The sequence below is a fragment of the Fundulus heteroclitus genome, chromosome 5 (assembly GCF_011125445.2).
Source record: "Fundulus heteroclitus isolate FHET01 chromosome 5, MU-UCD_Fhet_4.1, whole genome shotgun sequence".
Taxonomy (NCBI): Eukaryota; Metazoa; Chordata; class Actinopteri; order Cyprinodontiformes; family Fundulidae; genus Fundulus; species Fundulus heteroclitus.
Window position 1 is genome coordinate 38,650,016 of NC_046365.1, and position 17,363 is coordinate 38,667,378.

General features: G+C 39.8%; 1 protein-coding gene across 2 annotated transcripts in view; it reads left to right on the forward strand.

Moving 5' to 3' along the window:
• Positions 1 to 17,363, forward strand: part of inpp4b (inositol polyphosphate-4-phosphatase type II B) — a gene marked incomplete in the record, with an annotated part of 112,008 nt that overhangs the window by 75,177 nt on the left and 19,468 nt on the right. For both annotated transcript variants that reach the window (XM_036137555.1, XM_036137554.1), the window contains 5 exon segments: positions 7,773 to 7,945; positions 8,197 to 8,320; positions 8,788 to 8,914; positions 11,783 to 11,923; positions 17,092 to 17,189. In XM_036137555.1, coding sequence (XP_035993448.1) covers positions 7,773 to 7,945; positions 8,197 to 8,320; positions 8,788 to 8,914; positions 11,783 to 11,923; positions 17,092 to 17,189 — 663 coding nt within the window.

Genomic DNA, 17,363 nt, shown 5'->3' on the forward strand with positions numbered 1-17,363 from the left:
CTACATGTCGGAGTGGCGGCCCAGTGGTTAGAGCCGTGTGCTTGTACTCTGAGAAGGTTCCAAGTACCTGGTTCGATTCCCTGCAGACCGCCACTATGGCCCTGAGCAAAAAGCTTAGCCCCAGGTTGCTCCCTGGGTGCTGTAAATTAAAAAAAAGCTTCCCACTGCTCCCTAAGGCATGGTTTAAATGCAGAAAAACTGATTTTGCTGTGACCTTCAATTGCAATGACAGATAAAGATTTCTTTCTTACTTACATGATGGTTTGCAACATGGGATCTTTGAGGAAAATAGGAGTGCTCTCTATCTATTTTTGTTTTTATCAACAAGCAGCTGCACACCTATTTGACAGATTCCTGGTTTTCCTTTGTGTCAAGAAATCAATCTATTTCTGTTTCTAGCTGTAAACCGTGATGTAAATCCATACAAGGCCGTTCTACACGGTGCAGTATCGTTCTCAAATTGCTGTGCATACATACATGTGAGAGGTTGTGACTCCAAAGGTTGTTTTATTTCAGAAAGTTGTTTTTGCTTAGGAAAACAATTACAAGCTGATGTTAATTTTTTTCTTTATGATTTCATGACTTTTAGGTCTTCAAGCTCCAGAATATGATGATATTTGACCTTTTTTTTCAATGAAACATACATTTTTATTATAAGGCAGTTATGTTATGGGTGCACAGAGGATGTCATCCTTACGCTCCACTCTGTCATTCTGCTTTATTTTATTTTTTTCCTCAATCCACAGTATATATGTGGACACACTGTATTTACCTCATGCACCTTTTCCTCCTTTTGCCACCTTCTTTTGATTATTGAGCCGATGTGAAACGTGAATTTCTCCGCTGTGAGATCAATACAGTCTATCTTATCCTATCTTATTTTGAGCTGACCTGTTTTCACATAAATCTGCCGTTCTATTGGCCACCATTACTAGGCTAGCATGAGCCTCTGGTTTTAATGGCGCTCTGTTCATTCTCCACTTCTGCTTCACATAAACTGGTCATTTGACAGAAGCTGTTCTGTGTTTCTTTGGTTAATCTATACAACCTATTCCATGGATCCACTCAAAGGGCCTTTAAGTCCCATTCACAAACAATCACACATTCATTCTCCTGTAAGCAGTTTGGTTTTCAACTTCAGGATCCGTCTGCGGCCCAAAAACTCCTCGACTTTTAGAAAGACTTTCTTTTCGTCAGCCGCAGGACTATATTTTCTGCTCGGCTCTGTCACTAGCTTCCCTGGTAGCTCAGACTGGTAACAGTGTGGCTGAACTTCAAATGCAGCAGCAAAGGCTCCCGCAGATGAAACCGCCGCGTTCTCATGGCCCAAACATAGAAATTCTCCTTTAAACTACAAAGTTCTATTTCGGTCTTATTCATCCAGAAAGGTGTTTTTTTTTTTTTTCTCAGCAACCGTTTGTCTTTTTCAAGGGAACCTTATAATACCGCAGCTCTTCTAATAAAGAGCTGCCACTTTCTTCCTGCAGTCCTGCCATGCAGTCTTCTCTAAGTCAGTGTGCATTTGACAGAACTTCTAAGCTTCCAGTTGCTCAGAAGTTGCCCCGGGTTTTTCTGGCGAATTGCGACACACTTTGCTCTTGAAGTCATCTATTTTTGGTTTGCTCCTCCTGGAGACAGGAGCAGTGGTCTGGATTTTTATTTTTTATTTTTTTTACAATTGTCCAGAGTGCAGGTAGAGTTCAAACTATTCAGAGGACCTTTTGTAATGTTTTCCACCCGTACGATATGCATTTTAATTTAACATTTTTTTTTTAAAAAAGGCACAGTGCATATTCATGAACATTTAAATGCAAATATGCCGGAATTAGCCCGAAGGCTACTTTACATCTGTAGTCTCTGACAAATCAATAAGAAAAAAAGCAAGAAAACAGCAAACAATCAGACACTAGACAGAAGACATCAATCAATCAATCTATCAATAACAAAAAACTAGAATAAAAGTGGAACATTAACACTGCACATGATAAGAATAATCTGACACTAGTGATCACAGATCTGGTTCCCTTTAAGTCATCTTTTACAGCTGGTTTTAATTCAATTTAATTTAGTAGTCTCTTATAACACCTGGGATTTTGTTCCAAATTTCTGTCCCCTTGACTAAAAACGCCTGTTGACTAAATGTTGCACGTCTGTGAGGTATTACACAGTCCCCTCTGGTAGATGCTCTCTTTTCCTTTCCTTTTTTAGCTTAATGATATCTGGCAAAGACTCACTGAGATTTCCACACTAATATACTGAACATTTTTAAAAAAAAAAGCTACACTATAATTATCAGTCACTATAATTATCATAATGTACGCTAAAATAAAGAATATTACAAATTCAAAGCAAGATGTATCCATACATTTTAGGATATAGTCATGTTTTTGTCTGATTCTGGCATGTAAGTTTGTGATAAACCAAACTAAACTCCTCCTATTGTCAGTAAAACAGTCAGTAGTCCATGGCATCATGGAATCATCTATTTGCTTTAAAAATAGGCATTACTTTATTCTAGGATCTAACCTCCATGTTTTCTGGGTATTTTCCAGGTGTGAATAAGTATTTAGAAAATAAGGTGTCCATCCTTCCATTTAAAAATCTATCAGTCTGTTTTTGACTATCCACCCATTTATCTGTGCATCAATCAGTCAATCCATCCGTCCATCCACCAATCACTTTTGGAGAATCTCTCCATTTAGGTCGCTCTACTGCTTCTATAGAAATGCTGGTTTATCTTTATTATTTTGGTGCATGTGTGCAAGGAACAAGGCCAGAGCACCTGGTTTTCCACCAGCCCCCAGAGCACATTCATTAGGATGCTGAGCTGCCTCAGAGCAAACTATAAACGTAGATTAAATTATGACTTTTAACTTCTAGACATGGACAATTTCTGGACTTTTGGTGAGAACGAGCTGGAGGAGGAGGATGTTTGGACAGGTGTATTTGTGATCCGGTGATAGTTGGAGTCATCTGTCCTCCTCTTCCTTTTCTCCCCTCAGTCTGTTTGCAGCATTTTCAGATGGAGATAAAACATGATTTCATGTCGGATGGGCTCCACAGGCTGGGAATCTTATGCTGCATCTGTGTTTAACCATGAACTTTTTATAATGTGGAGGCTGAACAGAGTACAGTATGCTGGACGATGCCTATCCAACACTGCCCCCACTTGGTTGCTCAACAGACTTCTCATTAGGGCCTGAAATGATGGAATGCATTGTGATTTTCTGCAGGTTTTTAGGTATTTTAGAATATGAAATACTTAGTTTTTAACATGGTTGATGTTTACACACAACTCTCCCTAACAATGGAATGCCCATCTTAATAAATGTTAGATTAATGAATTATACCAGGTGTAACCTCTATCCCAAAAAGAGGTACGTTTCCCATATTTTAAAGCTCAGTATCCATTTAGTCATAATTGTGCATTTTTAAATGTCACTAGAAGAGTCTTGTTTGTTTGTTTTTTGCTGAATTGAGGATGTGTGGAATTTGAAACTCAAATGTCTTTGACAACTAATAAGAGATTAAAGTTTCTCTTATACCATATTTTTCGGATCATAAGGTGCATTAAATATTCTTCCCACATGTGTAATATCACTCCGCCCCTCCACGTCCACAGCTCTTTATCCGTCTCTGTCAGGAGGACAGTGTAGCTGGACTACACTGCCCTGTTTCTAACATAAGGCCAAAATAAACATAACTTTTATATTGAATTAACTTACTAGGTTTAGACTAGGCTAGAATGTACTCCAGGTGCAGGCTGGAGTACATTCTAGCCTAGTCTAGCATGGAGAATATGTTGGACTAGCCTCCAACATATCCGGGTGTACTGTGCGCATACTGTGAGCTTGGCGGACTCTGAGCTGACTCTCCAGATGTTTTACCTTCATAGTCGAGCGTACTGTTGCCTACATTTCTTGTGGCAAATTCCTTCATTGGAACAGTGGAAAGGACGGTAAAATGTGTGATCGGCTAGCTGAGCACCTAGAGATGTTTCTTTTCCTGCAGGCTCTCACCTGCCAGTGAGAACAGAGAGGGACTGTGATGCTGCGTCCTGCAGACCGCCTGCTTGGAGCAGCTCAGTGTATCAAGCTCAGTGTCACATATGAAACAGTTTGATGTAAAGACTTCTTGCCACCGAGAAGTTTATTGTGTGACACTTCGTACGCAGTTGTAAAAATTGAGCTCTGCGCGTAGTACCTGTATGCGCAGGTCCGCACAAATTCACCTTAAGTCCGCCTCGAGTACACGCGGACCTCTGCGGAGTGAAGTACACCCGACTATGTGGGGGCCTTCACATGAATGCACTTCTAGTTTCTACATTAAATTCAGGCAGTCTAGTAGACAGCTCAGGGGTCCGTTCAGGTAGTGACACAGTGTACCGTAATGCTCCGAATATTCACTGAGCGGAGCGGCTTCCTTGCTAAACAAAGTCATACTTACACATTTTAACAGATTTTTGAGCAAATTGTACCACATAAAATCAGACAGTAAACACAACCGTAATAACATAAGGCGCACCATCAATGTTTGAGAAAATTTAAGGATTTTTAAATGCATCTCATAGTACATCGGCCAGATGTAGCTTCTGTAAAGAGAAAAAACAGAGACGACAAAAAGTTAAATGTTGAAATAACAACAAATAATGCAAACTTGGAGAATAGTAGGGGAATTCAGCAGAGTGAGAGAAATATGATATATCTTAACGACCTCCAGCAGCCTAAGCCTATAGCAGCATAACTACATAGTTCAGAATAACCAGACAACTCTAAAACAGGGCTGTCCAAGCTTTTTGTCATTTTGTCCAAAATAGTCAAGTCGGACGTAGCCATGGGCCAAAAATATTGTTAAAACCAAAATCCCTCAAAATGATACTGTTATTATTATAATTTTTTCACCAGCTCAGCTAAGCATGCAAATTTTAATTAAACAATAAAGTAGTTGTGTTTTTAATAAAGGGATGTATAAATCATTATAGATCCAAGACTTTAAAAAGGGTTTTTTTGTGATTTGCTTCTTGAATGCATGCACTTTGCAAATTCTGTTGGGTTAAAAACAAAACTAAAACCTTTAGTTTGTACTCAGCAATAACAACAGGATTTGCGGAATAATTATTGAATTAATGAAAAGCAGATTTGGGTGCAAGCTCTGACTCTGAGTACAAAGTTACTGCTTCTATGGGGTCCTATTTACTATGAAATGAAAAATAAAATAAAAAATATGTAGATTGAAAGTTGATTATGTATTGTACCTAACATTTCAGTTGCATCAGGCATTTAATTTATCATGAATAATTTTGCCCTCATTAAAAAAGTCTCTTCCTGCATCCACCTGTGTCGGTGAGTCAAATTTGCATCATTTTTTTTAATTGCAGTCCTCAACCACAAGTCACCCCTCAGGCTAAACTTTGGACCGCCCTGCTTTAAAAGGTTGTGAGCAGTGTACTACTACAAGTATTCATTTATGTTTTAGTGATTTTCCTGCATGTGAAATGGTCCCCAGTTTTTCAGACCACATAAAGCTCTCAAACTTTCATACAAGCTTGCAATGTCTCCCTATATCTTGTGGTGTGCAGCAGGGCGCAGTGTTTCTCTGCCTCAGTCTTGCGTGTTTTAGATGCATCCCTCCCATCAAGATGTATGACACAAAGGAACAAATTACCTCAAGTTACGTTACCAACTTGTCATCAAGTTCCACAGAAGCCTTTTTATTGCCATTGCATTTGAATTCCATCTGTGGATGTGGGGAAGCACAGGTGCAAGTGTGTGCACAGGTGTGTGCCCTTAGGACCAGGTTTAATAAACACACCCTTCTCAAGCGCACAGCAACATGGCACGGCTGACGCAAATAATATCTGTTGCCAAGTTTTAAATGTTCACTCTTGCCACCTCTATTTGTTTATTTAAATGTCAGAAATATTGAGCTAAGTTTCAAATAAAATCTGGTTGCTATCATCACAAGAAAAGACTTTAAAAATGTCAAACTGATTCAGAAATTCACTTTTGCATTTGACTCCAACAGGTTAAACTGGTGTGGCAGCTTTCTATTTAAGCAACCAGTGTGGCACCCCTGACTCATTTAAAAGGAAGTGAGAATCCTTACAAGCAAACCTGAACATATTACATGTGCATAGAAGTTATCTCAGTCACTCACAGCACAACAGTGAATCACCAATAAAATTAAATTAAAAGCAAATAAAACAGTTTGTACCTTATTGGATTTCTGGACTCTCAGAGCATCAGCTTTACTGTCTGTGCGCTGCTAAGGGGACCTCCATTAACTGCTATTCATCCTACTCATTGAACAAGCCACCAGCTGACCTGAGAAATGGAATCATTTCTTTTTTAAAGATAGAATCGGCTTTTCTGCAATTTTTCTGGAACTTTCCCTAAGTCCCCTTTTTAATAACTGCTCCTCAGAGGGTTCGCGTGAACAAACATCTCCCAAATCCTCTCTGGTCTTATTTCTTTCTACTGAGGCCTTCCTCTTCTTCTCATAAACTTGTTCAAAGCCATGTTCAAAGTATACGGTGAGAGCAGCGGAGCTACAAGGAACGGCTAACACCGAAGCTAACCGCTAAGCTAACTACCATGCCAACCGCTAAGCTAACCGGCTAAACTAGAAGTGCGCGTGCGCAGCCAGCAAGCAGAAACTAAGAAAGAACGAGCACGCACACTGGCGTTACATGAGAGCGTCAGAATGATGTGGGACAAGCAATAGATAAGGTGATTCCACCAGAACTTGATGGACAGAGGGGGGTGAGAGCGGGAACAGAACTCTGACCAATCCCTGCCGTTCGGTCCGAATGGCAGGGATTGGTCAGACTTTTTCCAGTCCTGCAGCTCCCTCAAAGATTGAATTATTAACCTCCTTTTTCTGAATACTTAATATATTAACTACTTTCAGGATAGAAGGGCCGTTTTACCCAGTATAATAAAAGTTTTTTCTGAACAGGTTTACCAACTATAGCTTTAAAGCTTCAGTAGACAACTTCTGTAAAAATTTACATTTGTTACATATTTGTCAAAACTCACTTTGTACTGACAGTAAATCACCCAGACAGATAATCTGTGAAAAATCAAGCCCCTCTCGCTCCTCCCAGTGGTCCTACTGCCAGCGCAGAAGGACAGCGCTCCCGGTCAGAAACTGCAATATCTGGCAGTTAAGGGCCCGTTTTCCGATGCAGGGAACTTTGGCGATGAGCCTTTTGAAAGCCCTCCCCGCGTTCCTACACAATCTTACCAGATTCGTTTATATTTCTAAGGTCCACACGTTCCCACATAAGCAGGTTTGCCTGGGAAAGGTAAAAAGCAAAACCAGAATAGATGCTTGCCTTTGTTTGAGGAAGAATTCCTAATTGGCGATAATCTAATAACATTTTAATGAATTATTATTTTTTATATTGTTATGTAAATCACCTGCTGTCTTTCCTCATTTTAACTTAAATATTGATGTTTTATGAGTATCACAGTTATCTATTACTGTGCAATACTTTATTTATTTATTTATTTTGTTTGTCTTTCTGATCATTTCATTCTCTGTTGCTTTGTAACTTAACTATAGGTTAGCTTGTTCTTCATTACTGATCTGTCGATGTGTCCGTGCCACTGGCACGGCCAAATTGTGGGATACTAAAGGTATTTCTTAACTTAAATTATGACCACCATTAACAAAAATCCCACTAATTTTAAACCCTTTCTGACCCTCTCCTAAATGTTTCCATTCCTGTTTTGGCACTGAGATGTGTCCCGATCCATTTTTCTCTGCAGGTGACTGGCGAGAGCAGCTGAGTCCTCTGGTGAGCAGACTAAAGGAGTGTGTGTTGGAGGTGGTGGAGAAAGCAAAGAGAGCAATGACCTTCGTCCTCCTGCAGGAGGCAGCGTGCAGCATACCTCAAGGCTTTCACCTGCAGCAGAGGAGAGACGTAGTCTTCAGTCAGGCAGTAGGTGGCTGCACTGTTCCAACATAATCCACTGACGTTAATATGATTCCATTCAACACATTCATTTGTTCATCAGGGGGGCTTTTCTCACCCTCATTGGCTTTCCAGGAATACCTTAAAGTCATTTAATAAAATGTCTGGGCTGTTTTCCTGCAGCTCAGACGTCTCCGTTCGCATCAGCACAGTTGACATTGTTTGACCTGCCAATTGTCAAAGCAGCACTTGAACTTGTTGTTGTTCCACGTCAACAGCTGGCAGCGCTGGCGTGTGGCTTTGTGATGAGGTTGTACGCAGGCTTGCAGGACAAAGACTTCCTGAGGCAACTCCACCTTGTTGGCCTGGTGGCACAGTTTGAGAGCCTGCTGAGTACTTACAGTGAGTAAAACCGCACCTGCTCTGAAAACAAAAGCTCGACTGAATGGAGTTCATCTTTACTTATTTTGTCGAAGAACGAAGCCCTTACAGAGAGCTTTAGCTTTTAATGTTTAGCTGAAATACCTGATGAGTGATAAGGATGTGGCAAGTTGCACCACGTTCAAAAATAAGGTGATGACTCAGCGGGTTGTTGGTTTTGGCACAAAGCACTTATCGCAGAGGCTCTTTCTGTTTCATGCGGTTCCTTCCTGGTGAAGGATAAACAGCCGTAAGAAGAAAAGTTTAGCAAGTACAAGGAATGCAGGTCTTTCTTTGAAAAACAGGATGATTTCCATTCATTGCAGTTTAAATGATTGATAATCTATTTCACTGTTTTGTTTTGCTGTGATTAAACTGGACAGAGAAACAGCACGTGAGGAGCAGAGATGAAATCAATGTGGATATTTTGCTTTGCCTACCTGTTTAAGGTGAAGAGATCGGGATGCTGGAGGACATGGAGGTTGGAATCTCTGACCTGCAGAAAGTCGTTTTCAAGATCACAGAGGCCAAAACGGACGACCTCAGTGAGCTGCAGCCTTCAGTTTGTGGCCGACGGTGAGACTCCCTGTTCCCTGCCATGTTTGGCCTCTTTGGGTGAAAATGGCACAAAGCAAAGTTGCTGATGGCAGAACAGACATGTTTCTATGGCAAAGAACGCTTCACACACATGAAAACTGATTAGGTCATGTTCAAAACTCATTATTGCTGCAATATTATTGGAAGATTGCTGCAAAGCCATCAACAATGCAGACGACTGTCCACTGTGGCTCTACGCTCTTTCAGGAGGAGTGAATGCTGCTTGGAGAGACTTGATGCAACCTGCTGGGTTTCCTTAGAGAGGAAACTTTCTCACCAACCTGGAGGATTTGATGGAGTCTGACTTTGGAAAGAGCCTTGAGATGATATGTTTCATGAATTGGGGACTATATAAATACAATTGAATTAAATGTAATTATTTGAAAGTCATTAATTAAATTTACTGTCCCAACGTAAACTAGTTCCCATTCATTAATCAATTTTTCATGAGATAAAGTCTTGTAAAAAATCAAGTCTAAAGCATCATCATACTGTGTTTGCCTCCAGCCTCCCTATTTGCTTATTTTCTCATCTCTTTGCTAAAGTTCACTGTGTCTTAAAGGACATAATTTTTTATAATTTTTTACAAATATTCTTCTCACTTCAGTTCAGGCTTTTGGATCAAAAGAGCTTTTTTAATTTCATGATTTTTAATAAAAAAAAAGACAAGCATAAATCAGACAAGAAAGCAGTCAAAAGATCTTCATGTCTCTCAGATTGTTGCTTTTACTTGAATTTTATTTCTACTTTTGATCATATATTTTTTTATTCAAATTTTTTATTCATTTGTTTTAATCATTCTCTTTGTTCAGGACTTAGGTCAGTGCTTGCTTTTTTTAAAGTGCTTTATAAATTATGTGGGCTCTGCTTGGTTGACTAAAAGAATTAAAATCACAAAAGACTTATTGTTAATTATAAATAACCTAACTGAAAAAACATACCAAACATTAATATTATATTTAGAGCATATTGTCATGGTTTGTAGGGCTGCACAGTGGCACAGTGGATAGCACTGTTGCCTTGCAGCAAGAAGGTCCTGGGTTCGAGTACACCCCTGGGTCTTTCTGCATGGAGTTTGCATGTTCTCCCTGTGCATGTGTGGGTTCTCTCCAGGTACTCCGTCTTCCTCCCACAGTCCAAAAACATTACTGTTAGGTTAATTGGCTTCTCTAAATTGTCCTTAGGTGTGTGTGTGTGTGTGAATGGTTGTTTGTCCTGTTTGTCTCTGTGTTGCCCTGCGACAGACTAGCGACCTGTCCAGGATGAACCCCGCCTCCCGCCCAGTAAACGCTGGAGATAGGCACCAGCACCCCCCACGACCCCATGAGGGATTAAGTGGGTCAGAAAATGGATGGATGTCATGTTTTGGATTTCTGTGTTTGTTTTTGGACCTTTCTTAACTGATTTTTCCACTCCATGCTCCACTCCTTCCAACCGCCAATCAGCACCAGATCAGCTCCACCTGCTGCAACTAATCAGTGTCAGCTCTGCTCACCTGTCACTCTGCCTGCCTCATCCACCCACTCCCTGCCAGAATGTCTCGTCTTGTCTCGCTGCCTGCATGTATTGCTCCTCAGTGTCATCATGTCTGTTTATTCCCTGGACCTGCTCATTCCCTGCCCTCTCTAGTTGGTTTAACTAGTGTTAGTGTGCACTGCTCAGTGCTCAGTAAAGGTCTCTCCTGGATTCTTCGTGCTTCACTGGGAAATCATCTGCGACTTCTGATCAAGTCTGCTTTTGCATAGAGCTTCTTCTCCTGGTCTGGTTGCCCGTCTGCCTGGTCTGCCACCTTCATCTGTTTTAAAATAAACTTCTTGAACGCTACTCTGTGTTGGCTGAATATCAGGTTCACCCGAGTACATTCATTACAATTTTTATTACATAATTTTAATATTTTCCCTGGTTTATGATGAAGTAATAAAAAATGGCACATTTTTCTGTAGTAAATGTTACTGTTTTTATCTTCCTGCGAGAAAGAAAAGCAAAGATTCAATTCAATTAAATTTTAGTTATATAGCGCCAATTCATGAAACGTGTCATCTCGAGGCACTTTACAAAGTCAAATTCAATCATATTATACAGATTGGTCAAAAATGTCCTATATAAGGAAACCAGTTGATTGCATCAAAGTCCCGACAAGCAGCATTCACTCCTGGAGAAGCGTAGAGCTACAGGGAGAGTCGTCTGCATTGTCCATGGCTTTGCAGCAATCCCTCATACTGAGCAAGCATGAAGCGACAGATGAAGACAGAAACAAATTTTGGACCATTTATTATGATAGGTGGATAAATTAAGTGTTCCTTCTTTTTCAATTTTTCTAGAGCAAGAGCTTTGCTATAATTCCTCCTGGCTATTCTGCAGATAAATTATTTGATGTTACAAACAGATCACAACTTTGTCACATGTTCATGTAAAGAAAGAGCTCACAGGGTAATTATTAGAAAGGAAAGATGGTGTGGAATAGAAAGTTATACTAGTTTAACTGTTTAGGCTGAGAAAATCTGCTGATGAGTCAGAGTGAAAACGCCGCTCAACAGTTGGCTCTTGGTTGTAATGACGACTTTTAAACGAAGTGAACTTTAATCCACATGAGCGAGTTCACTCCTTAGCTTTATAGTTTCACTGTAGTTAGGCTGAATATTCAGCGCTGAAGGCGATTTCACACAATTACACTCCTGCCTCTGTCTCACATGCACAGACAGCATCAATTTCTCTTTCACAGCTTGCCTACACCTTGCTCGGGTGTCAGATTTACAACTTCCTGAAGGTTTTATGCCCAACAGAACTGCAGAACATATTGAATTTCCCTCTAAGTGACCCTTTTGCTCTTTCTTATTGTATTTTTAGAAACCACTTCACTGTCGAAGTGCCATTACCACAAGTGATTTTTCAGACCTTGCCAGAGGAGATCAAGGAGGGCAAGCCTCTGCGAGTTTTCCCTGTGCTGTTTAACGTGGGCATCAACGAGCAACAAACTATAGCAGAGAGGTACGGCAGCTACTCTTTGTTCATCCTGAAGAGCTATCCACCTAATAAACACATAAACTCCTTTGAGTATGAAAACTACTGCGGACTGTTTCAAAAGTTTTACAAGACTTATTCACAGCATTTTCGTTGTTTTCATTACATGTATTTTTATAGCTGATAATAATAAAGGTTCACTGTAAATTTTACTGGTTAATGTAACTTTAATATTTAATGGAAAGCCTTCAATGTTTTTTTGAAGTGGGATTCGAGGAGAGGTTACAGGATGTTATCTGCAGAACTTTGAGGATCAGCAAAGATGTCCAGCCGTCTGAAAAATGTCCCAGCGGTTCATGTCAATGCAGTTTTATAAACTTTTAAACTCCTAACACATCAGCATTAGCAGCTCATTTTCAGAGAAGTTGATGACTAGATGCAGAGAAGACTGCTAGAACGCGATGCTTAAGGATAACTATCCATGGTGGAGGTTAATGAGGTAACTTGGATAAAACTAGGTGTCAACCCACCTCTGATTATATTATTAAGAGTTTATCTATACCAGCTGAAGTGTTCAGGACTCTAATGCCTCAAATCCTTTTCTTATTCTCCTCACTTTGTCATAGTATTAAGGTTGCATGACATTAGAGGGAGAAAAACATTTGCAATATTCAGTTATGTAACCTTCAGCCAGTATAAAGAATATTCCAGACGCATACCTCATTGGCCACTTTAACTCAAGAGGGAGATCTTCAGATGGTATTTGCTTAACTCTTCAATCCCTTACAGAAAACCTTACATTTCTAATTCAGCTTTTGCGAGCAGCATGTTTTTAGTCCACAAAACGTGTGTCTCTCAAGTGCTCCAGAAAAGTTGCCCCCTCTACACAGCAAAAACGGATTGAAAAATAAGTAAAACATTCTTAAAATTTGTGTTTCTGTCCTAGATTTGAGCAGGTAAATATTATCTACCAATGGAATGAGTATTTTGACCCCTAAAATAAGATTATTAGACATTGTGCACTTGAAATAAGACAATGAAGATGAATTGTTCCTATTTTAATTGCATAACTCTTATTCCGTTGGTAGATTATTTTATTAATCTGCTCAAATCAAGGACAGATACACTAATTTTAAGAACATCGTACTTATTTTTAGTTCCGTTTTTGCAGTGTACCAACAATATGCAATGGAACTAAAAATGAAGTTCCCGCCTTTTTTTAGGTTTTCTAAACAAAAAAAATTAACAGAAATTGTTACTATGTTGAAGATTCTCTGTCATCCAGATCATAATCAATCCAAAAAAGATAAAAAAATAAATAAAACTGGACTTCTATTCTGAAGCTGAAGACGTTTTGATTCCCATCCAGGAAGCTTTCTCCGTTCAAAATGTCTGCAGTAGTGTGGAGTTCCATGTTTTATAGACCTGCTGGCGATGCCTCGTTAGAGCTTAGCTTCCCCTGTAGATTCACCTGGAACTGATCACCCCCAACAATGGCGAGTCAACAATGAGTCTAATGACTCATCTTTGTTATGTAAGATGTTATAACCATTTTAATCACATTTATTGGCAATTTATGAATAAAACTAGATGAAACTAAATCATGATCTGAAATATATATGAGCTGCTCATGATGACAGCTACACTCCCACCAAATTGTTTGTGATTTTTCCTGATGAACCTTGTGAGGGAACGAAATGTGATTTAAAAAAAAAACATGTTAGTCAGCTTCAAGTAATGCGGCTGTTTTGTAGATAGGTCTCTCTAGATAGACTGGTTTGCTAAGTCTCTTTCCTTCGTCATCTAAAGCTGAGTCACTGAAGAGTGACTGAACCCTACGTACATTTCCATCTTCAGCCGGATACACAGCGGCGACCTTAGCCAGCTTACACTTATTTCTGGGTACAGTGTCATCTTGAACAATCACAATATCATTGACTTTAGCGTTTCTCATCAGCTTCTGCCACCTCTGTCTTTGCTGTAGTTCAAAAAATACTCTTTTCTCCACCTATGCCAGAACTCATTAGCTAAGTACTGCACTCTACGGCATCTTTTACAAAGGTAGAGGTCTTCCTTTACAAAATCTCCTGGTGGAGGTAAGATTATTGACTATTTCATTGTCAAGAGTAGATTAAGAGGAAGTGGTTGGGGTCTGGTAGGGTCATTGAGCAAGTGTGAGGTTATAGGCCGGCTGCTTATAATTGTCATCACTTCACAGAGGTAGGTCTGTAAGGATGAACTATCAACTATCTGGGATGACTGATCCACAATGGATATGCACACATCTAGTAGTTCGTATTTGGAGCCTAATTTTCAAATACATTTTTGATTCATATCCTTTATGGCTTCCAGGAATTCATGTTTTGCTCCCTCAAAATTGGTGCCCTGATCTGACTGAAGCTGCCGAACGTTTCCACACAGGCACATAGTGAGTTGATTAATGCGTCAGTTGTCATCTAGTAACTCGCACTGTTCAAGAGCAAAGGCATGTGAACAATAATCCATAACGTATTAATTCCTTCTGACCATCATTAAAATGGACCGAAACAATCCATCCCACAATATCTAAAGGGGAGAGTTGTTTCCATTCTTTCATGAGGCGGGTCTGCCATCCTTTGTTTTTCTGTGTGACGTCTGAACTTTCTGCACTTGACACAGTGGTGGATGAATTATGACTCAGCTTGGCTACAACCAAGTAGTATCCAAATGCCATTAGACCTTAACTTATGGTCATGCTAATGTGTTTGTCTGTGATATTGATCAATCAATCTCTTGTGATGTGGCAGATTTTTGGTAGAATATGGATGCATGGTAGTGTACTCCAGTCGACCCCCCACTCAGAAAATGCCCTTATGATCCAAGAAGAGATTAAGTCCATGAAGCCTGCTGGTTTTATCCTTAGTTATCTCCCATTTTGACCCAAGTTCCTTGATCTCCTTGGATAAGACTTCCCTTTTTTTACATTGACCAAGATGGTAAGCTCTACATATTTCCTTTCTTCAAGGCTGGTTGCTTTGTTGGTTCTCTGTATTGTGCCCTTAAATTCCTTAATAAATCTTTTGAGTCTGGCAATTGTCTTCACTAGTCTAGTCCATCTAGAAGATTTAGGGAAGCGGCTAGTCAGTGAGTCTACTGCGGCGGAGGTCTGGTGCACAATTGTCTTTCATACTTCTGGGCCCTTGGCATCAGGTTCTCTTAACCCGATCTCACCATTTGGAAGCTCGTCCTGCCAGAGAAATTATGGGCGACTAAACCACTTAGAGGCGATGAGCTCTTTCGCCTTAAGTCCTCGTGACACATGGTCTGGCGGATTGTCTTCTGATGCTACAAACTTCCACCGGGTTGACCTTTTGCTGTCTTTAATGCGCTGTATGCGGTTAGTCACAATGACATGAAACCTCTTCGCGTCATTACTGATATAAGCCACGACGACATTTGAATCTGTCCAGAAGAATTCCTGGGCATCTTCAAGCTCCAACTCTTCCTTGATCATATCATGAGTACACACTGCCACAACAGCCACGGACAGCTCTAGTCCAGTTGTTACCTTTGTAGGGGATACTCTGGCCTTAGCCTTGACTAGAGAACAATGTATCTATCCTGGTTTGTTAATCGCTCTTAACGTGGTATAGGCACCATATCCTTGACACTTGCATCTAAACCGTCACTTGATGTTTTTCACGTGGAAGACAGTCTGTAGTGTAAGTAACCATGAATAGAGTAGTAAGTCTAAAGCAGTGACGTGCAGTAGGGTTCATAGCTGGTGAGGCACTGACGTCATCAGAGTCAGATTTACAAATATATGCACTCTACAGAGTAGACTCATTGCAAAGCGCTGAAGGAGACTGATCAAATCAAATCACCAAGAGACATGGAAAAAATATTGATTCTTTGATGAAAAAAAATAAAATTAAATTATTTGTCATTTGATTGGTAACAGTTTATGAGTTATGATGGATTTCTGCATTTGTAACACATTTAAAAACTAAAACCCACATTATGCACATTTTATTACAAAAACAAAACATAAATAATTTTAGCTGTCTTACCTCTATTTATAAATGAAGTCCATGCGGCGCTCTTTCTGAACAAAAATATCGGTCACTTTCTGGTAAAAGTTCTCTTTATCTTCTTCATTTTTAAAAGTCTCTCAGTCTCAGTGGAGCTCACTGCCAGGGAGGAAAGCCTTCCTTCATCAGTCCCGTTCCGGCTGTATGTTTAGAGTATTTTTAGTGCTTTACTTGTTTAGCAAAACTCGCTAACAATACATCCATAACTTGCGGTAACTGTATAGTTTTCGGAACACGAGCGGTGTCCCTTGAGCGCCCCCTGCCTAGAGGCCAAGGAACTGCCGGCCTCACCTACAACCCGTTCTTTGCCGGTTATGATCGCCCAGCAGCACGAAAACATGTTACCTGCACACAGTTTGATGATGACCAAAACACAATACGTAATCCACATACATTAAATTGTCGAAAATCAGTTAATAACTGTTTGAACAATTGAATTTATGATCTAGAGACAGGAAGATGCATTCACGGAATGGAAGCCAGGGCAGTTAACATGGGATTGCGCAATCCCAGGGGAGGCCAAGCTCGCTGCGACCTCACCAGCTTCGCTATCAAGCGCCACCAAGGATTTACATGAAAAATAGCGAAAAGTCTGTGATTTTAAAGAGAATATGATAAAAAAATTAGGAAATTAGATAAAAAAAATACTTATTACAAATGACTGAGTGAATCAAAATGTATATAATGTTATTATATATTTTCTTTCTTTCCATGATGACAAGTGAGGCCTGGCTTCACTTGCCTCCCCTGACTGCACGTCACTGGTTTAAAGTAGCTTTAAGTGATTAACTTAAAGGTACTTTAAGGTAACAAAAGCTATATTTGTTTAAAAGTTGATAAAATAGCATTTGCATCACAGATGTAAATATTTTCAGGCTGGATTTCTTTTCAGGTTTAAGAAATCCTCATTAGGGCACACCCACTTTATCTAGGCCATAGCTCCATTCTCTGGGGAATAATAACTGCTTTCCATTGATGTCTGTCAGACACTGATCTACTGCAAGTTAGAAATTGTCTCCTCCTAACGTCTCAACAGAATCCCATTTCAAAAAAACTGAAGTGTCCCTTAAAGCAAAATAAATTGTACTCTTAACTGTCAATTTTTTTTCCTTGTGGCGCTCCCAGGTTTGGAGACATCTCTCTGCAAGAAAGAATAAACCAGAAGAACTTTGAGATTTTAGAAGCCTATTATAAAACATTAAGAGAAAAGGTGCCGCTAGAATGTAAGTAAGAACCTACATGTTTTCCCACATGTCCAAAGCTAAGAGAAGCTGTGACACTAATTTACAGTGCAAATAGATCTGCTAAAATGGACTTTACAAACATTGTAAAATGTTCTTTTATTAACCATTAAAAGGAGATTGTGATTATTCTTCAGAGCAGTGATTCCCAAAGTT